At 45.6% G+C, this 22,675-nt stretch overlaps 1 protein-coding gene across 5 annotated transcripts in view; it reads right to left on the bottom strand.

The window, feature by feature from the left end:
* The window catches only part of SERGEF (secretion regulating guanine nucleotide exchange factor), a 244,212-nt gene that overhangs the window by 27,502 nt on the left and 194,035 nt on the right, over nt 1-22,675 (bottom strand). The window contains exon 11 of one of the 5 annotated variants that reach the window (XM_088843044.1): nt 15,690-21,313. The exons of the other annotated variants lie outside the window; for them this stretch is intronic. Within the exon in view, the coding sequence (XP_088699170.1) occupies nt 21,165-21,313 (149 nt within the window). The 3' untranslated portion in view covers nt 15,690-21,164. Of the gene's footprint in view, nt 1-15,689; nt 21,314-22,675 lie in introns of those variants that run through there. 5 annotated transcript variants of the gene reach the window in all.

The raw sequence follows: 22,675 nt of genomic DNA, 5'->3' as shown, positions 1-22,675 counted from the left end.
GGACATCTGAGAGGTCTGACGAAGCATTCCATTAGACACACGCTTCCAGGCAAGCCACGTGCTGGGCGTGGGGGACACAGAGAAGAAACGAGACCCAGGAGTGCAGAGACTAGGAGGTGACTTCCAGGAAGACTCTAGATGAGCAGCCATCATGATTGAAAGAGAAACAAACCCTGTCCTTTAAATTCTGAAGCAAGAATGAGGCTGAGGCACAGGGATGGTGTGACGGCATGCTGGCGGGTCCTGCCTGGGGATGCATGTCCCCTGGCCACGGTCGTCACCCTCCTCGCAGAGCCCAGCACGGGGGGAGCCCTGCACGGGGCCACCACAGGAAGGCACGTGGGGCAGAGCTGCTGGGTTGACGCGTGGATGAGGGAGGTTTCTCCCCGGCAGGGAGTTGAGACGCAGCTCCAGGCCTCTCAGAGGAAGGGTCTGTCCCCCCACCCCGAGGTGGGGAGTGCTCTCTCCATCTATAGAAGGAGCAGGAGGCAGCTGGCAGGTCCAGAAATGCTGACACAGAGAGGGACAGAGCTTTCAGCTGCAACCAACTTCTCCATGGCAACGAGCTGACAGAAAACTGCACAGAGACTGGGAAGGCCATTTTATTTTAAAATAAAGACACTCTCAGTCTAAAATCACATGTGCAGAGCAATAGCTCCTGCCTCCCAGCCCCTTAGGAAGGGTGGGCATAATCCCTAGGAAAGGTAGCTCCTTCCGACCTGCCATCCCCTGTCCAGGGCCCCAGGCGCCTCCACTCCTGCTGTGAACCTTCCCAGAGCTGTCAGGCAGAATCGCTCTCGCTCTGCAGTCCACGCTTCAGGGCACCACACCAACTCTGACAAGTGAGGGTAGGGGGCTCCGCCAGGGTCAGGACTGGCCAGGACCTGCAGCAAGCAGGCCGTGGCAGCCAGCATCCTGCAGCACCAGGGAAGGGGTAGCCGCAGCGGGTTGGCAGGGAGGACGAGCAGGGCAGAGACCCCTCTCCTCCTCTGTCTCCTGATGGTCACATCCTGCTTCAGCCTTCAGGGCTCAGCTGTGTTTGCCTTCATCTCCCCGGGATGGCTTAATCGTACACACCTTCCACTATAAATCCAAAGTCCTCTGTTTACATTTCAAATATAAAACTTTTCATTATATACGTCTGCTTACAGAAGCAGACAGACAATCTGCTTTGCATTACACTTCTACTTACTTACTCTGCCCCCCAGTAGAGAACCTGGACCGTGATAAAGTCTCAATAAATGTTTTCTGAATGGAATCTACAGCATGAGAAAACATTTTAATTTGAGTCGCTAAACTGGCCCTCTGTCAGTTTAAGGGTGTTCATTCGTTTCCCTCCAAAGCCTTGGTGTTTGGGGGAGCATGAAGGCAGAGTCACCCCCTCAATAAATGCTGCTGTCTTTCCTGCTGGGTCCCCCCACGAGCTTTCTGTCAACTCCAATGTGTTCCTTCCCTTATAGTTTCATAGGCATCACCATATTCAAAAAGGGGACCCAAGAACAAGCTGGACTACGGATCCTGGGTTTAGTGATAGCTGTATCACCTTCCATCTGTGTGAACTAAGGCAAGTCATTTAATCTCACTGGACCTTCTCTGCAAAATGGGAATAATTCATCTCCATACCTATACCCTGCCTACCTCATGAGTCTGGTGTAAGGATGATGAATCGTGAAGATGCTCTGGAAGCCATAAAGTGGTTTTTGGGCAAAGGTAAGGAGGAGGGTGGCTTCCAGCCTCTTCTGAGGGAGGCATCTGAGGCCTGCACTGGGCCAGTGACTTGCTCACGACCACACAGGGAGACTGTGATGGAGCAGAGTCCAGGTCTTCTAATTCTTGGTGTCCAGAGCTCTTTCCCAACCTCATGCTGACTTAGAGGTTCCATCCAGGCCTTCTTCAACTTTGGCAAAACCAAGTCCACATTCCGTTAAAACAAGAAGCATTCTAGCTCACCCGGGGAGGATGAGTCTCTGACCAGGAACAGCTCTCTACTTCCAGGCTGAATGACACTTGAAACATTGTAAGCAGGAAGTTAACTCTTGACCCCCATCAAGGCTTTCCTTCCAGTTTCTCAGTCACTGCTAACTTACCCATGCTGGAAAGGTCTTTCTGGCAGTAACACAGTTTTGCTGCGGCAGAGCCCAGGTCTTCTGATTTGACCCTAGCAACGGCAACACTGCACAAAGCAGAGAAGCAGATCGGAATAACCTGGACCGGATCTAGAGGAAACCTGATATGGCTTGGAGCACAGACTTCAATGGAAAACCACCAAGGCTACTCTAGGCTTGACTCGGGAAGTAGGGACGCTGATTCCCTGGAGCGTGAGGTCAGCAGAAACAGATCTGAGGATCATAAGAGCGACACACAGGCCCTCAACCTAACAGCTCCCAGGCCCTCATGTCAAAGATGTCCCTGAGTGAAGCTTCTTCAGACCTCTGTAATGATTTTGAAAAGGAGAAAGGGTGGAAGAGAGGGAAGGATATGTCCTTGTCTAGAACCCTAATCCATTCATGGTGTGCCGGTTAATTTTGTGTCACCTTGGCTAGCCCATGGCGATCAGTTGTTTGGCTAAACACTAGTCTAGATGTTGCAGTGAAGGGATCTCTTGGGTCTCAGTTGCAGCATGTGGATCTTCATTACATCATGCAGGATCTTTCGTTGCAGTGCACAGACTCCACTTGTGGTGTAAGCTCAGCAGCTGTGGCGCATGGGTTTAGTTGCTCTGTGGCATGTGGGATCTTAGTTCCCTGACCAGGGACGGAAACCGGGTTCCCTACATTGCAAGGAGGATTCTTAACCACTGGACCACCAGGGAAGCCCTTGGTAAAGGTGTTTTTTAAGATGTGATTAACATTTATGATCGATTACAGTGGGCCTTGTCCAATCAGTTGAAGGCCTTAAAAACAAAGACAGAAATTCCCCAAAGAAGAAAGAATTCTGCCCCAAGGCTGAAACATAGGAAATCCTGCCTGTGTTTCCAGCCTTTGGACTCAAGACTGAAACATCAACTCTTACCTGAATCTCCAACCTGCTGGCTTGCCCCAAGGATTTCAGACTTGCCAACCCCACCACAATGGGAGACAGTTGTTTAAAATAAATCTAGATAAATAGGTATAGTATATCTTATTGGTTCTGTTCCTTTAGAGAACCCTAATACAGGTAGTGCTGAGTGTTTTCATCTAATTTACCTTACTGAATCCTCCAAATGAACCGAGAGATAGATTTTGCTATTCTGATGTTTGTTCACAGATGAGGAAACTGAGTCATTTGGTAAGGAAGACTTCAAAGCCCTTACTTTCTCAGTTTTACCACAGCGCCACGAAGAAGCAGAATTTCTCTAAAGAATACTGGGACAAGAATTCCTGGCCAAATAGTGCTGCTGATTCCTCTGAGTTCTCCTTCTTGGAGTGGAGTAGCCTTTCCCTTCTCCAGGGGATCTTCCCAATCCAGGGATTGAACCCAGGTCTCCCGCATTGCAGGTGGATTCTTTACCAGCTGAGTTACAAGGGAAGCCCTTCTTCGTGGAGAGGCAATTAATGCCAACAGAAATTACAGGTAGTAATAGGCCTGAGTCCTGCTCACTTGATTTGCAGAACACTGTCTTTAGGATTTCCATCCTTTCTGAGATCTCTATCTGGACCCAAGACTTGGGTTTCTATGAACACTGTGGGGTCTCATCACTTCTACACCTGAGCCCTCACTGTTGGTCCTTGAGGGAGTGGTCTTTGCTTGTCTCAGTAAGCAGGAAGGCTGTGCTCAAGCGATGAGCTCTCACTGGGTGCTTTCTCTATCTGAGCCGCAGCCTTCCTCCACCTCTCAGCTGTCCTTTCTCCCATCCCCAAAGGTTTCTCACCACCATAGTGTCCCCTGAGGGAGGGGAAGCATTCTTCCCCTGAACAACTTTCACCGGAGGATCGAAGAGCCCTCTTGCTTCCATTCCCATTAAAGCAGCTGAAACGGGGTGGGATTTGCAGGAGGAAGTTTATTAAATGCTAGGGGGCCCCTGAAAAGGAAACCATTACAGCAATTCAAACACATCCACTGGCAGGCAGGGCTGCCAAGATAAGCCTCTGACTCTTTAATAGCTCTCTCCTCTCCAAAGGGCTGGGACATACATCTGCAGCAGCCTCCGCTCAGCTTCCAGTCATTTGAACATGCAGTAGTTTCCTCTTGATTGCTATCTGGCTTACTGCCCCAAAGGCATGGCCTCCCAGATAGAACCTCCCAACATGTTTTCAGGCCCACATCAAAAATGATACTGTTTGGGATGTCCCTGGTGATCCAGCGGTTAAGAATCTGCGCTTCCACTGCAGGGGGCACAGCTCCATCCCTGGTCAGGGAACTAAGATCCTGCATGCCACATGGTGTGGCCAAAAAAGAAAGAAAGAAATGATACCGTTTGGGTAACTGCGGAGCTGGATGTGCAATCCAAGGACTGGTTTCTGCTAGCCCAGGCCTGGCCACCACCCTTAAGTGCTAAGGGCATCGTTGTCTTGACACCCTGGCGGGGAAATCTGTCCTGTGGAGTCTTGTCCCACTCGTGGCCCAAGTCAAGAGATCCGGAACCAACTCAGCCTCCTGTCTGGGCCAACCCCTTCATTCCTGGGACTGGTAGGAAGGTCATACTTGCTCCACAGGTAACGGACTGGGATGTGGTGATAGGTAAAAGACATCACCTTTCAGATGAAATCTTATCCCCCCTCAACAGATGAGTAACCTTGCACATTATAGACCAAAGAGTCCTCAGAGGACCAGGAAAAGCAATACTCCCCCCAGGAAGCCTGCCTGGCAGACACACTGTCTCCTGTGTCGACTTAGACACCAAGAATCCACCCTTTCCTCCGCTGTTGTGTCAACACAGAGTTGTCTGCATGTTCACACAGCTGCTAGAGCTTGGGATCACCAACAACCAGCACTCCAGCGAGACAGACACAGAAGCTAGCGATAATAATAACAATAATAACTAAAATTTACTGACAATATACAAGGTATTGTGCTTCCCTGGTGGCTCAGACAGTAAAGAATCCAACGGCAATACAGGAGACCCAGGTTCAATCCCTGGATTGGGAAGATCCCTTGGAGGAGTATGGCAACCCACTCCAGTATTCTTGCCTGGAGAACTCCATGGACAGAGGAGCCTGGCAGGCTACATTCCATGGGGTCACAAAGAGTCAGACATGACTGAGTGACTAACACTTTAACTTTTTTGCTTTTACCTCACACAAGGTACTAAGCACTACTCTGAGCACTTTACATGTTTTAATGTTTACTCATTTATCTTCATCATAACCCTTAAAGTTAGGTCCCATCATCACACTCATTTTATAGTCAAAACCAAGGCACAGAGAGATTAAATTATTTGCCCATATTACACATCCAATAACTGACAGAGCAGGGATTCAAACCGAGGCACTCTAGCTCCGTATCATTTAATCCCAAATGACAACTTTGCCAAGTTGGTTTTATTAATTCTGCTTTAGAGGTTGAGGAAACTGAGGCATGAGCACTGTCAGCTAAGACCACAGAGCTCAAAAGAAGCAAACCAAGTATTCAACCCAAGGGCTGCATCCTTTCTCAAGCTCTTCCTTGTAAGGATTGTGTTACAAACACTCCAGGCTGAATTCGGGGAGGCCAGCTGACCTCATCTGTCCTCTGGGATGAGAACCAGCAATGGATGTCCACTGCTCGTCCAGCAGGTCATTTTGAATGGGTGCGGTCTCCACAGTACTTTTTATAGATGATTATGTACACAGCCCATTTCCCCTTAGAGAAACAGAAGACTGAGCCGAGCCAGCCTCCTGGGACGGTGGGCACACTTTTCTATCACACACTGCAGGTTTCTGCCCAGATGCTCTCCTAGAAGTAGTCTAGTCATATATGAACATTCTTGTACCCAGGACTGAGGGAGATACAGGAAGCAGTGTCTCCCAGCGGAAGGGCAAAGGCTTACAGAGTCTGAGAGCTACTGTTCCCTTCTGGTGGGGATTTAGGCAAGTTTCTTAAGAGTTCCAACTCTAAGAGTTCCAATTTCCTTCTCTGAAGCAAAAAAAGGAAACAAAATTCTTCCTTTCAGGGTGGTTATGAAAAAAAAAATATGAAATTTTATAGCAGAGAAAGAAAACATGTTTACTAAGCACCTATAAAGTGCTAGGCTCTCTGTGTATGCATCTAATTTATGTATCATAAAAATCCCACAAGAGAGATATCTCCAAATGATAGACAAAACCGGAACTCAGGGAGGTGAATGCTGTTCAAAGCCACATCACTAGTAAGTGCCATAGCCGAGCAGTGAACCCAGACTGTTTGAAATGCGCCTGGAAACGTTACCACCTCACCAAACTCCTCTGTAAAAAGGCACAACTGGCTCTCCAATTCCACTGGGGTGTGGGGCCTCAGGCTTTTGCCTGCCAACTTGGCCCTCTTCTGCAGGGCCAAGGCTGCACAAACCTCCCCAGAATTTGTTTCTGTGAGGTTTCATAAAATACATGAATGGGAATTTCATGCTTGGACTTAAGTGATCGAACAGAAGGTGAAAGACCCTCCTATGTCTTCTCTCAGGTTTCCGGTGGGACTCCTCTCTAGCTCTCAGATCTCAGGGGAAGGAGGAGAGGCCATGATGGTAAGGTCCCACAGCTTGATTCTGGGGACGTGGAGGTGTTCCCTTGCAGAGCCTTGAGCCACCAGGATCTGGGATGCAGCAGGTGCTCTCATCTGCAAGATGGGTATAGAGCCTGGCCTGGGCAGCTCCAGCCCCAGTGCGTGACTCAGCATCGGCTGGCCCAGGCCCCCTGCCATGGCAGGACATCCTTCAGAAATTCATGGGTCTGAGAAGTCAAAGCTGGGTCTTCAGAGTGACTCTGATGGAGGTCTGTGACGGGGGCCGGGCTCTGCGGAGTCCCAGTGAAACTGCTGTGGTTCTGCCTGTGTCTTTGGCTCACTGTCACCCAGCCCCAGGGGCTCTGCCTAAAGACAGCCAGGTAATGTTTCCTCCTCTCTGCCTTCACTCTTCCTGTCCCAGTTTAGGCCTGCATCCTCGTTTACCTGGCACAATAATATTAACTAACAATACTCACTAATTTATTCCTATGTGCAGACACTCAAAATACATTTTTAAATTCTTATTCTTTTTTAAAAAATTGTCATAAAACATACATGACACGAAGTTTAGTAACTTAACCATTTTTAAGTGTTCTATTCAGGGATATTAAGTATATTCACATTATTGTGTGAATCACCACCATCCATCTTCAGAGTGCTTCCTATCTTTTCATAATGAAACCCTGTACCCATTAAACAATAACTTCCCATTTCTTTTCCTCCTAAGTCCCTGCCAACCACCATTGTACCTTCTGTCTCCTATGAGTTTGACTACTCTTAGAACCTCATAAAAGTGGAATCATACAGCATTTGTCATTTTATAGCTGGCTTCTTTCACTCAGCATAATGTTTTCAAGGTTCGCCCATGCTGTAATGTGTGTCAGAATTCCCTTCCTTTTTTAAGGCTAAGTAATATTCCATGAAATACATTTTCTTATTTAATCCTCCTAATAGTTTCTATGAGGTAGATACATTATTATGTCCATTTTACAGAAAAGAAACTGAGGAACAGAGAGTCTAATTAAATGGGTCATTCATCTGGTAGGAAGCAGAGCTGGGGTTTGGGCCCAGGCTGTGTCACTGCTGAAACCTTATGCTTTTCCACTCTGCTATGAGTCCCACACCTTCTCTCCTACTTACAGGACTCCCAAGTTCCATCCTTCAAGTCAGTGATCTTTCTAAAGGCCAATTTAATTATTGTCACTCCTCTACTTCAAACCTTTGCTTGGTTCCCTCTGCTTACAGTCATCTTAAACTCTGGCATAGCATTCAGGCCTGGCCCTGACCCAGCTCCTATCTGTTTTTTCTGGCCTTTCCCCTCTCCTAACAACCACTAAAACCAAAGTCTTCACCACCTGGACTCTGTGCCTTTCAACTTACTATTCTCTATAACTGTAATGCCCACTCGCCAAATGAGGCAAACTCCTATTCATCTTTGAAGGCCTAGCCTAAATGTCACCTCCTCCTTCCCAGATTTCTCCAGGAAGTTTGTCTAGCTTTTCCTCTCTCCTTCTCTAGAACCTGAATGTAGCTCTGTAAAAGCACTGACTGCACATAATCTGATTTGTCAGTTTACAAATCTGTCTCCCACACTATACCTGTGGTTGCCAACATATTTGAGCATGAAGACTCCTTTTTAACATCAGAGAATTTCAAGGTTTTTCCATACACACCAATCAAAGCAATGTTTAATGACAAAGTCACCATGAATTCAGTAAAGCTTTTAAATTAGAGTCACCACGATACCATCTATATATAGTTGAAAACAATGCTTCCTGCAGGTATACAGAAGAATCTGGGGGCCTTGTGATAGACTCTGGATTCGAGGGCACCAGAGCCTACAGTTTGGGAGCCACTGCTCTGGCCTGGAGAGGCAGTTTTCTGATGAAAAGGAAGTAACATCCATCGACCTATTATAGTCTAAGGCTGTGACAGTTACTTTTCATCTTTATCTCTATTAAATCTCAAAACAGTCCACATTTTCCAAGTAAGAAAACAGAGCTTGGAAAGGTACAGTACCTTGTGGAAGGTCACACAGTGAGAGGGGCAAAGCAGAATCTGGTTCTGGATCTTTCTTTACTCTTGTCATTCTGCCTCTGGGCAAGGACCACAGGTGTTCATCTCTGAGTGTCTGGCGCCTCACTTCTGGCTTTGCTTGGAAATGTCAGGGAACAAATGACTCAAACCGAGAGCCCTTCCCTAAGCATTCTCAGGCCCTCCAGCTTGTAGCAGGGAGTCTTTGGTCAGAGACCACCCCCAGCTGCGGGCAAGCAGAGAGGTCCTTCAGAGAAGGCGCTGGGCAAAGCTCTACGACAGCCCAGCATGGCTGCATCTCGTTTAGGTGCTGTTTCCCTTATTTAGTAGGTATTCCTGTCCCAACTCTGTGCTCTGAGCCCCCTCTTCACAACCAGCCCTCTGCTCCCGCTCCCTTCCTTCCCACAAACTTCCTGTCTGGCTGCACAGCAGTTGCTCTCAGCTAACAGTTCCCTCAGACTAGTTCATATTTGATCCCAATGCCTGATAAAGCTAGGTGTGGTCTGCCTAACAGCCACTTCTGTTTGAAACCAAAGGAGAGATTTCTCAGAAATTCTGGTTGGTCAGGAGGCCAGGGGAGGGCAGGAATGGGCTTCAGTGTCAGATACCTCCAGGTGTCCATCCTAGGCTCTGCTACTTCCTTTCTGAGTGACCCTCAGTTAATCACGTAATGTCTCTGAGCCTTAGTGTCCTCCCACGGAAAATGAGAATAAAATCGACCTCCTAGGGTGAATATACACAGGTCTTACACTCTCACACCGCATGGCAGGATGAACAGTGACCCTCCACAAGACACCTCCACATCTTAACCCCCAGAACCTCTGAATGTGGCCTTATTTGGAAAAAAGAGTCTTTACAGATAAGATTTTAAGGCTTTCGAGATGAAATGATTGTCCTAAATCATGGGCGTGGATCCTAAGTGCCAACACAAGTGTCCTTCAAGAGAAAAGGCAAAGGGAGGAGAAGAGGAGGCGGCAAGGCCACCATGAGACAGAGACTAGAGTGAGGGCAGGGAACGCCAAGAAGCACCAGAAGCCGGAGGAAGCCAGGAGCAGGCTCTTCCCTAGAGCCTCTGCAGACGGACCTAAATTAAGGACCCCAAAGTGGGATCATCCTGGTTTTCCAAGTGGACCCTAAACCAAAGACACGTGTCCTTGTAGGGACAGATGAAGAGAAATAGACACAGAAAGGCTGTGTGGAGAAGGAGGCAGAGACTCGCGTTTGCATTCACAAGACAAGGGATGCCTAGAGCCAGCAGAGGACAGAGGAGGCAATGGAGGACTTGCTCCTGAAGTCTCCAAAAGGAGTCTGACCCTGTCAAAGCCTTGTTTTCAGACTTCTGGCCTCTGCTGCTGTGAGCCACTCAGACTATGGTACTTAATTACTGCAACCCTGGGAAATGAACACACACTGCCTATCTCCCTAATACCACATATCATCCCTCATCTCCTGCACTGTGTCAGAGCCATACAAACCACATGTACAAGAGCCATACACACCATGCAAACCATGAGCACAAGAGCCATGCAAACCAAGTGCATAAGAGCCATATAAGCCATGTGCACAAGAGCCATACAAATCATACAAACCACGTGCACAAGAGCCACAGAAACCATACAAACCATGTGCACAAGAAAGCATGATTCGGGGAATGAAACTTCATTTGATTTGGGCACTGCTGTAACCCTAACGATTAGCATGGTGTTGGGTCCATGGTAGATGCCTGAGGCATTTTTTAATACAAAGGAATGAATTATAGTTCTCAGAGAGCAGGAGCTGTCTAAGATTTACTTCTATACCCTCCACATGTCGAGGACGCACGCTCCATATATGCGGACACATGCCCCATATATCCTCTCCCCTATGTTCAAGCACTAAAGGGGCAACAATGAATAAAGAGGCAAATCTTCTCGGCCTTGAGCCCGGAGATAAGCTTCCAGGCTCCAAAGAATAGACCTGTTTCCAAACTACCTCTAAACAGAAGGCTTGGAGAGAACCCAGGACTGCAGAATCCTGGGGATGATGTTGTTTAATTAAACCGAGACTCAAGTCACCAGCGTCTGGCCCAGGCTGGGCCTCTGGGACCTGAGCCGGCAACATTTCATCATTAGGAGGAAAGGAGATGACAAATTCTTTCCTGAAAGAACCCAGCAGGCAGTCAGAATTACTGGATGTGGTAAATAAAACCATTATTTCCAAATACATATCCCAGGCAGCACTAAATGCATTCTCCCTATCACAGGCAATACTAAATTTAGAACTGGCAGTTTGAGTCATATGCTGATTCCTGAAGAGAAAAACTGAATTCAAGGAGGGGAGAAATGAAGTGAAATATGAAAATAAAAATGCAATCTTAGTCCCTCAGAGCAACCTGTCAAGAGAAGTTCCTGCAGGGAATTCTGGCTATAAAGGAACTCCAGTGGGGTGGGGGCTGGGCCCTGCTGGGTGCCACAGCAGCAATGGCCTCTGAGGAAATTTCTGGAAGACCCTTGTGTGGAACTGCAGAGGCAGAAGGGAATGCTGCATGCAAAGCTACACTGTGGGGACACTGTCTCAAAGCCCTGTCACACAGTCTCACTGAAGCCGTTTCTCAGTCCTGCAACGAAGGTTCTATCACCCCATCGCACAGCTGAAGAAATGAGCCTAATGGGTTGAAGTGACTTGCCCAAGTCATTCAGTGAGTACGCAGGAGAGCATGGATTTATTTCAATAAACATCTAATTTTAGAAGAGTGTTATTTTACAGAAAAGTTGAAGAGACACAGTAGTTTCCAAACACCCCTCCCCTAGTTGCCCCTACTGTTAACATCTTAGGTCACTATGGTATATTTGTCATGCCTAAGGGACCAGCACTGGTACATTACTATCGACTAAATGCTACACTTTGTTTAGATTTTGACTTTTTTCCTCTAATGTCCTTTTCTGCTCCAGGGTATGGATACCACATTATATTTGGTTGTCATGTTTCCTTAAGATCTTCTGGTCTGTTAGAGTTCCTCTCACTTTCCTTGTTTTTTGATGATCTTGACAGTTTCAAAAAGTACTAGTCAGGTATTTTGTAGGATGCCCTTCAACTTGTGTTTTTCTGATGTTTTACTCATGGTTAGACTGGGATTACGGGTGTTGGAGAGGAAGATCACAGAGAAGTACCCTTCTCATCAGGTCATATCAAAGGTACAAAAAGACTTATTGCTAATGATGTTATTATAACTTCGATCACCTGGCCAAGGTAATATTTACAGGTTTTTCCACCGTAGAGTTGCTTTCCCTTCCACCACTCCCCTTTCCGTGGTCTACTCTTTGGAAGCATATTACCAAGCAGAGGCCACACTCAAGGAATGGGAAGTTAAGTTTCAGCTCCCAAAGTAGGGAGCCTCTACATAAATTATTTGGAATTCTTCTGTGTGGGAGAGCAGGGATTTAGAGACTGATGGTAGCTCACAGGCTCTGAGAAGTGGAACTGTTCTTGTGAGTGAGAGGCTCACTTCCAGCTTCCTCATTTCCAAAAGGCTCATGTTTCTTAAAGGCATAGACTACTGGTGATCTACTCAACTTTCACTCTCTCCAAATTTTATTCAGAGCAGTCAAGTGCCCAGCTAAAAGACTAACTTCCCAGCCTTCATTATGGTTAGGTGTAGCTATGTAACTAGGTTCTAGCCAAAAAGTCGCAAGCGCACACGGCGGGGCACCACTTCAGGAAAAGTATCTTAGTGTATGTGTGCTCAGTTGCTAAGTTGTGCCTGACTCTTTGCAACCCCATGGACTACAGCCCGCCAGGCTCCTCTGTCCATGAGATTTCCCAAGCAAGAATACTGGAGGAGGTTGCCATTTCCTGCTCCAGGGGATCTTCCCGACCCAGGGATCAAAGCTGCATCTCCTGCACTGGCAGGTGAATTCTTTACCACTGAGCCACCTGGGAAGCCCAAAGTGTCTTTGCAGATCCTCTTTTTGTCTTTGTTCCCTTCTGTGTGCTTCCTGACTGAATGTGGATGTGGCAGTTAGAACCCTAGCAGCCATCTTGCGCCATGAGGAAACCTTGACCATGAAAACCTATGCTAAGCATAGTAAAATAGAAAGATGGAGATTACTGGAAACAATTTTTGCTATCCATAGGGCTACTACACCAGCCCTGAGCTGAGGATCACTAGACCTCTCATATGTGAATGTATTAGACTCCTTGGGCTGCCATATAAAACACCACAGACTGGGTGGCTTAAAGGACAGAAGATTTTCTCACAGCTGTGGAGGACAGAAGTCCAAGATCAAAAGATCTCTGGTAGCCTAGTGGTAGGATTCTGGGCTTTCACTCCCATGGCCCAGTTTCAATCCCTGATCAGGGAACTGAGATCCCTCCCACAAGCTAGGTGGCAGAGTCAAGAAAAAAACATCAGGGTTGGTTTCTGGTGAGGCCTGTCTTCCTGGCTTGCAGATGGCCTTTCCTCTGTGCTTACAAGAAGGGAGAGTGATCTCTAGTGTCTGTTCCTCTTCTATAAGGACACCAGCCCTGTCAGATTAAGACTCAAGGTTTATGACTCAATCTCTGTTATCTCCTTCGAGGCCCTTTCTTCAAGTACAGTCAGACTGGGGGCAAGGGCTTTGACCTATAAATCTTGGGCAGACACAATTTAGCACATAATAGTCACAGAAAGCTGACTTATCTTTGCTTTAGTCATTATTATTTCTGGAGTCTGCTGCTAGCATGTGCACACAAATCCTTAATGACAGACCATCAAAGTCTAAGGAACGCTTTCTAAAGCTTCCACTTTGATGACCCTATGAGCTGAGAGTCCAAAGGAAAGTACCAAAGATACCACCCTTCAAGTCACTTTGAACACTGACTCATTAACATATTTGATTCATTCAACTGACAGACATGTATTCAGCACCTACCACATGCCAGATCCTGGGCTATGGGCTAAGGACACTACCAGGTCCTTGACTTCAACACATGTATAGTCTTTACTGATTGACTTACCCTAAATGCATCTCTTTCCAAAGGGAATTTCTATAACACAGTGAGTAAAACAGAAATGAAGATGCAAAACCAGGAAAAGGAGGAGGATCAAACATATTAGCCCTGGAAATTGATGTACATGCTATGTGTGACTCAAGCATTCAAGCTGGCTTTGAGCTTCCTAGGAGTCACGACAAAGTACAGAGTGATTTGGTCCTGTTTCTGAAAGGAGAATGAATCTTGGTCACTCATGGAAGTCAGATGTAAGTGTTTTCTTTTCTGAACAAATTCCAGCCAAGTGACTTGAATGTCCTGCAAAGTACTGTTTCCTGACCAAAACTCCAATGACTGCTCTAAATTCCATGAACAATGCATTAGCTCTTAGATGCTCATCGAATAAAGCCAGAGAGCTACATGGTTTACATACATGGTTTCAGTTTCCTATTCTAGAGCAGAGGGCTTACTGAAGACCATGAGTGATCCCTTTCAGATGGTGCAGAGAATGAGGGCTAGTAAATTCGCAAAGCTCTGAGGCTTGGACATTGGGTGAATGATTTAAGAAGAGGAAACAGCAAAAAGACAGGACCTCAGAAAAAGGGCAGGGTAGATGGAAAGATGTAATACTGAGAATGAAGTCAGTATGATTCACTCACCCATAGAGTTCCCTTCTTGTTATATCACATCAGGTGGCATCTTATGGGTTTGAAGGGCAGCTCTGTTACTCTGTTACTAGCTCTGTAATTTCAGGGGTGTTAACAGCCCAGAGCCCTGGTTTCCTCATGTTAAATGAAGCGATATCTACGTACTATGGAGATCAAATAACAGAACAAACATAACAACTTTGCCACAGTGCAATCACAGCAACAACAGTGTACATATAAAGACGTTATCCATGCCAGGCACTGTATTACACACTTAACGCAAATTAGCTCATTTAATCTTCACCAGGAGATACATGCTATTGAAGAATTCAAAAGCTGTTGGTTTCTCCCCAAAGCTATGCCAAGCCACATCCTTGGATATCTTTGGAAGGAACGTACCAGTCCTTGGAAGGCTCTTTGCGGATCCATTCCACGCAAAGCAGCTTTGCTTTATATCCATTTTGTAAATATCTGTAATCCCCAAAGTTTGCTGCAACTGACATAGAGCTTTACTTTAACTCTTGGGCTTGCTGGTAGGAGTCTGCAGAACTCAAAGAAAACCCTAGCAGGAAGCTCTTTCCAAGCCCCATTTACGGTAGGAAGAAAGACACTGAAGAACTTGGAGTGTGCTATTACAAGACAGTGACCAGGCTGGGAGGCTGGAATGGCGAGTTACTGTTTAATGGGTACATAGTCTCAAAGTGGGGTGGGTGAAAACGCTCTGGAGATGGATGGGGGTGATGGCTGCACAGCAAGGTGAATCTACTTAATGCCACTGAATTGTACACATAAAATGGTGTATTTTATTATGTATCAGTTCAGTTCAGTTCAGTCGCTCGGTCGTATCCGACTCTGTGACCCCATGAATCACAGCACGCAAGGCCTCCCTGTCCATCACCAACTCCCAGAGTTCACTCAAACTCATGTCCATCAAGTCGGTGATGCCATCCACCCATCTCATTCTCTGTCATCCCCTTCTCCTCCTGCCCCCAACCTTTCCCAGCACCAGAGTGTTTTCCAGTGAGTCAACTCGTCGCATGAGGTGGCCAAAGTATTGCAGTTTCAGCTTTAGCATCAGTTCTTCCAATGAACACCCAAGGTTGATCTCCTTTAGAATGGACTGGTTGGATCTCCTTGCAGTCCAAGGGACTCTCAAGAGTCTTCTCCAACACCACAGATCAAAAGCATCAATTCTTCGGCAATCAGCTTTCTTCACAGTCCAACTCTCACATCCATACATGACCACGGGAAAAACCATTGCCTTGACTAGACGGACCTTTGTTGGCAAAGTAATGTCTCTGCTTTTTAATATACTATCTAGGTTGGTCATAACTTTCCTTCCAAGGAGTAAGCGTCTTTTAATTTCATGGCTGCAATCAGCATCTGCAGTGATTTTGGAGCCCCAAAAAATAAAGTCTGACACTGTTTCCACTGTTTTTCCATCTATTTCCTATGAAGTGATGGGACCAGATGCTATGATCTTTGCTTTCTGAATGTTGAGCTTCAAGCCAACCTTTTCACTCTCCTCTTTCACTTTCATCAAGAGGCTTTTGAGTTCCTCTTCACTTTCTGCCATAAGGGTAGTGTCATCTGCATATCTGAGGTTATTGATATTTCTCCCAGCAATCTTGATTCCAGCTTGTGCTTCTTCCAGCTCAGCGTTCCTCATGATGTACTCTGCTTATAAGTTAAATAAGCAAGGTGACAATATACAGCCTTGACGTACTCCTTTTCCTATTTGGAACCAGTCTGTTGTTCCATGTCCAGTTCTGACTGTTGCTTCCTGACCTGCATACAGGTTTCTCAAGAGGCAGGTCAGGTGGTCTGGTATTCCCATATCTTTCAGAATTTTCCACAGTTTATTGTGATCCACACAGTCAAAGGCTTTGGCATAGTCAATGAAGCAGAAATAGATGTTTATTTTATCACAATAAAAATAGTAATAGTAATAACACTACTACTAAAATAGCCAGAGTGGTAAGGGGTCTAAAAAACATATATGATGGAAAGCATCCAAACGAACTCAAGTATTCTGCAGGCAAAAGTTTTTGAAAACCCCTGGTTTTCAGGATAATGATAATATTAGTATGGGAGTTGGTGATGGACAGGGAGGCCTGGCGTGCTGTGATTCATGGGGTCGCAAAGAGTTGGACACGATTGAGCGACTGAACTGAACTGATCAAGCACATCATATACACAGGCACTTAATCTGTATCATCCTTTATTCTCCATTATGGCTCTACCAGGCATTTCTTGTTTAGAGCGATCAGGTGATGAGCCCAGGATCACACATTTTGTTGAAAGTGGTAATTATGAGATTTGAACTGAACCAGTTCAATATACCACATTCTCCTATACCACGCTGCCTCATTCAAATATGAAAGAGCTACTTGGACCTTAAAGTGCTGAGATTTCTTTTAGTATTCTGAATTGGGGTGGGGAGGGTGGTAGGAAGGTCAGACATCCATCTTCTTGAAGGCTCCCTGGATTGCCAGGGCATGTGGGTAAACCTGAGCCTATTGACTGGTACCCTACACCCCAGGGATAACCATTCTGATGACAGGAACCTGGAAGACTTTGAGATTAGAACTGGAGACAATACAAGTTGATGCTGCCATGGCTGCAGCAGCACCACGGATCACAGTGAGCTCCCATGGCTGGGGAGGAGGCTGTCAGCCAACAGAGAACACAGCAAGTTCCAAATACAGCGAGAGCCACTGAAAGCATTACTCCCCCACAGTGTAGTCACCACAGCCCAGAAGAGAAATTCTGAAGAGTTAAGAGGATGGAAGAGGGTGAAGCAGGGGAAGGATCAGAGACAGATAAGAGGGTTCTGAAGCCTCTGTTCAAATCCCAGCCTACTCTTCTGCTGGTAAAAGCAGACTTGTAATCATTCTGAAGCTGGAGCACAATCTCATGACTGCCTGGGGTGTCTTCCGAAGTCTCTCAGCATCCCTTCTATTCCTCAGTGACCTCCCTCCTGTCATTGAGTCATGGCTTCTATAGACAAATGGACTTGAAAACAGTCCTCAGGTCTAAGTCAGTACCACAAGCCCCCAGATAACAAAGGTATTATGGCAGTGTCAAGGGATGAGTGCCAAGGAAATGGGTTTTCTGTAATGCTGCCTGTTGATATGAGAACCCTGGACACTGACTACCTCTTTCTCACTGGGCAAAATGCAGACTTGCTGAGCCTGAGGTTCTTTCAGAAAGCAGGAGAGCCTTTTGTAGGAGAGAGGTTTGTAAACATTCTCTTAAAGGAAAACAGAGAAATTGTTTTAAGTTCTTCAAGAATAATGAGCCAAGCCTTGAGTGAAAAAAAACCCACCTGTAACGTAGCAAGAAGTGGCTGTTACCTGGATGTGGCAGGACCTTCTCTGCATGACCAGAGTCACCGGCAGATGCATGCTCTGTTACGGAATCAGGAGCCATTATCAAAGGCAAGGTCCAGAGACCCTGTATCTACTCCTGTCCTCACTCCCAACACATACCTGTATCCTTGAGTCATTAAGTCAGGAACTCAAAATAATCTTACAAATGGTGCGTGCATGCAAGTGTATGTGTGTGTACATATGTGTATGCCTGTGTGTGTGTTCCCACCAATCCACAGGCTCTTGCTGCATTTCCTTCATTCTCCTTCAAGAATTACCTTCTAGCTATAGCACAGGGAACTCTGCTCAATGTTAAGTGGCAGCCTGGATGGCAGGGGAGTTTGGGGAAGAATGGGTATGTGTATATATATGGCTGAGTTCCTTTGCTATCCACCCAAAACTATCACAACACTGTTAATTGGCTATATTCCAGTATAAAATAAAAAGTTTTTAAAAAAATGAATTACTTTGTTTCACTGATGCTATTGTGAGCACTTATAAGCTGGAAGGCATGAGTTACACAGGCTGCCCTATACTGGCAGCGAGAGCCACCTTCTGAGAAGGACCCCTGGCATCCTGAGCAGAGTGTGGGTGACCACCCTGCCACATGGATCTAGTTGGAGTCAGCTGGGCTCCACTCCACACAGGGCTTGGCTGTCGCCTGCTCACTTTGAGTGGAGGATCCAGCACTTATTTTAGGCCCTTATAAATAATACATTCTGTCATCTTGATTCTTCAAGGCCTTCTTCTAAGCTATTTTTTTCCTCTTTGGGAAAACCACTTTTACTCTACGAGACAGTTGTTCATAAATCAAGAGGAGCTTCAAGTGACCGAAGATTGAATTCCTGAATTCCTGACTTTGAAGGCAGTGAGCAGCCACCAAATCTGATTAGTTGAGGAAGAAGCTGACCTCATACAGGAAGAGGATCTTACTTCAAGGATGAAAAAACGTTCACAATCTCTCTGATCCCTTGACTTCTGATCTAGGAAGTCCCAGTATCATACCTTTAAATACCATCTTCAACCCTTACCTTCCCGAGTCCCTATGGGTCGTTTACGCCCAGTAAAAAGCTAAGGATTCTCACCATCTGTAAAAAGGAGACAAGGCTACATGCCTGGCATAAAGTCAAAGCTCATTTGATGAGCTCTTTGACTCTCCTTGTCTCCTGAAGCTCTCAAGAAGACATATTTAAACCTTGAAAAAATATTATTTTTCCCCCTCTTAATTTATCATGAACTACTGAAGAAGCATTATTAATTAATACAGTACAAAGAAGCTAAGCTGTACAGTGGACCAAGTGTTGAACTTGGAATTCAAGTAATCAGGGCTTGAATCCTGCCTCCGCTATATGTTACGTGATCTTGAGAAAGTTCCTTAATCTGTCTGGACACGAGTGTCCTATCAATAAATGGGGATAAATCACTAACTTTGTAGTCCTTTTCAAACTTTAATGTGCAAATGAATTGCCAGGGAATTTTGTTAAAATACATATTCTGATTCAGCAGATCTCAGGTAGGGACTGAAGTTCTACATTTATTTCTTTTTATTTTTATTGGAGTATAGTTGATTTACAATGTTATATTAGTTTCAAATGTACAGCAATGTGAATCAGTTAAACATATACATATATCCAATCTTTTTAGATTCTTTTCCCATATAGGCCATTTCAGAATATTGAATAGAGTTCCCTGTGCTATACAGTAGGTCCTTATTAGTTATTTATTTTATATTTTATAGTAGTTTGTATATGCAAATCCCAATCTCCTAATTTATCCCTCTTCCCCTCACCCCCTAGTAACCATAAGCTAGTTTGAAATTCTGCATTTCAACTCAGAGCTAGCCAAGGTTGAGGTTGAGGACTTGGTGATAACCTTTAGAGCAGGAAGGATATACCTGGTCATGACACTTTGTGCATTTTGAAGGGCTAGCTTAATTTAGGATCTGATTCATTGTGCATTGTTCTTCTATCTTAAAACACTAAGAAAGCAATCCTACAAGTCAATTTTGACTACGTATTAACCCTTAATTCTTTACAGATAAGCAAAGTAGTAATCATTTATCTAGTAAAACAACAAGGACTGGGGAAAATCACTTGTCACCAATACTCTTCCCCCTAAGGAAAAAAAAAAACAAAAAACTAACCAGTCAAGCACAACACCTCTCCCATCACCTGGCTGATGTAAAAGGCAAACAAACAAATCTCCAGTTGAGCTTAGTTTGGGGGTAACAATGTAAATTGCACCCCTTCCCAAGAAAAAGCATTGTTTAAACCCCAGTGTTTATGACTAAACCTAAACTTTGACTTAGAGTGAAAGCAGATTTTGGTGGAAGAAGGAAAAAACTGAATTCCTGAAACTGGCTTGATGGGGGAGGAAACTGATGAGAGAATTGAATGGGATGGAAGGAGGCAGCCAGTGAGTGACAAGGACTATGTAAGGGGCTTTCCTTCCTGGAACAATGATACTTGTGTTCAAGACAGAGCTCTAGGGTCGTCCCCTTGGTGACACCTTCTCTGACAGCTGATTCCTGCTCTTGTTGCCAGAGTAGTAATACCCAGCCTCTACCCACCCTGGAGCCAGTGCTTATCACACCGTATTGAACATTCATTTCCATATTGATCTCCAACCCCTCGAGGTCAGGGACCATGTCTTATTCATCTCTGTATTCTTAGCCTGGCACGGTGCCCTGACACATATTAGGCACTCAGTGAATGATGCTGACTGAATGCATGAGGTAGAGGATATTGAAGAGAAAGCTTAACGACTTTGCTTCGGGTTTATCTTTCCTGGAGCTATTCATTCATATTGTCTCTTACTTGGTAAGCAGACATGCTCCAGATGTGAGCACTCAGACCTTTTACCAGTATTCAGTGTATTTCAGTCTGAGAAGTATTTCAAACTTTCTTGATCCCAAGATTGTAAACTGAGCAATACACATAATAATTTTATATACATGTATGCTGTGTTGTGCTTAGTCACTCAGTCATGTCCAAGTCTTTACAACCCCATGGACTGCAGCCCACCAGGCTCCTCTGTCCATGGGAATTCTCCAGGCAACAATACTGGAGTGGGTTGCCATGCCCTCCTCCAGGGGATCTTTCCAATCCAGGGATTGAACCCAGGTCTCCAATACTGCAGGTGGATTCTTTACCATCTGAGCCACCAGGGAAGCCCTTAGTTTTATAAATATATGTACTTAACTTTTAACACTTTTTTTTCAAGTGCATTTCTTTTTCACAGTAAACTGAGTACACAGTTTCTCAATTTTCAAACAAGGAAACTGAGGCCCAGAAAAAGTATTAAGTGATCTAAGATAGAGTCTCAAACTTTAGGTACATAAAAATCACCTGGGGGCACTTATCCAAAATACAGATTCCTGGCCCCCACTCTGCAATTCTGATTCAGTACGGGTAAGGGGGAACCCAGGAATATGCATCTTCATGCTTCCAAGTTCTGAGGCAGGTGGTCTCAGCCCCAACCTTCCTCAGGCCAGGATTCAGGAGCTCAGTATTTGCTGGAGGTTGTCTCAGGGCTTTGGTTCCAAACCTGGAGTCATGGGATGGGAGGTAAGTCACACGCACAGACCTACACAGTGTCTGGCAGGAAACCTAAAACCGGGGATACTCAGATGATGATGGTAGTTCCAGTGTCCCATGTGTAAAGCCACGAAGTCAGAGTGCTGGCTGGTAAACGGATGGCTCTGGAAAAGGATCAGGTCCTCTAGGCAAGAAGGACCAAAAAAAAAAAAAACAAACAAACAAACAAACCAAAATTACCAAAAAAGGGTTAATATAGGAAATATTGAGGGTGTTTGATGCATTTATGTTCAATTTGTTTCCTGTCCTGCCTCTGGAAAGGGAAAACTTGAAGGTAGTTTACCAAATTGTTACCAAAATGGGACAACTCAGTAAAGAACAGAAGCCAGAGCAAGTACCAGTAGACTCCTCCCTTCCATCTGTCTTCCACACCCAGGCTCCACCAGCTGGACTTCTGTGTTTCTCCCCCATCAGCTCCTTCCTTGTCAGTCTACTGTCAAGGCCCTAAAGACCTCAGGTGTTGCCTTTCATTCAAACTATACAAAAGTCTCCCAAAGCTCTGTCTGTCTCTTGCCTCTCCTTCCCCAAATGACCTCCACTAGAAAAACTCACAAATCTCTCCCTAATGCAGATCTCATCCTAGTGGGCAAAAGACCACTGTATTTGAAGCTGGAACATCTGGATCTGGTGCTGGCCCTGGCTCTAGAACTAGCTGTCTGACTTTGGGTTAGTAACTTCCCCTTTTCGGGATTCAGTCTTTATGTGTGAGATGGAGGGCTAGACTGGGTCATCTCCAAAGTCCTTTCCAACCCTTGGATTTTATGCACACTGCTGCTTAAAAACTATCAGTGACATCTTATTGCTTATAGAATTAAATATATAATTGCTTTACCCTGGAACACCTAAGGAGGCCTGCTATAGTCTGGCCCTACTAAGGACTAAATGTTTGTGTTCCTCTAAAATTCTTCATGTCAAAACTCTAATCCCTGGTGTGATGGTGTTTGGAGATGGGGCCTTTGGGAGGTGATTAGATGATGAGGGTGGAGTCCTCATGATGGGATTGCTGCTGCTGCGTCACTTCAGTCGTGTCCGACTCTGTGTGACCCCATAGACGGAAGCCCACCAGGCTCCCCCGTCCCTGGGATTCTCCAGGCAAGAACACTGGAGTGGGTTGCCATTTCCTTCTCCAATGTGTGAAAGTGGAAAGTGAAAAGTGAAAGTGAAGTCGCTCAGTCGTGTCCGACCCTTAGCGACCCCACGGACTGCAGCCTACCAGGCTCCTCCATCCATGGGATTTTCTAGGCAATAGCACTGGAGTGGCTTGCCATTGCCTTCTCCGGCAATGATGGGATTAGTGCCCTGATAAAAAGAGTTTTCTCTCTTTCTCTGTACCACATAAGGACACAGCAAGAAAGTAATTTGTGAATTAAAATGAGTTTTCACCAAGAACCCAACCATGCTGTCAACCTGATCTTGAACTTCCACACTCTAAAACTATGAGAAATAAATGTGTGCTGTTTAAGTCACTCAGTCTAGGGAACCCTGT

This window comes from Moschus berezovskii, chromosome 14 (assembly GCF_049115385.1).
Source record: "Moschus berezovskii isolate FMDL1 chromosome 14, NW_MosBer_1.0, whole genome shotgun sequence".
Classification (NCBI taxonomy): domain Eukaryota; kingdom Metazoa; phylum Chordata; class Mammalia; order Artiodactyla; family Moschidae; genus Moschus; species Moschus berezovskii.
This window is presented reverse-complemented; position numbering and strand designations above follow the sequence as displayed.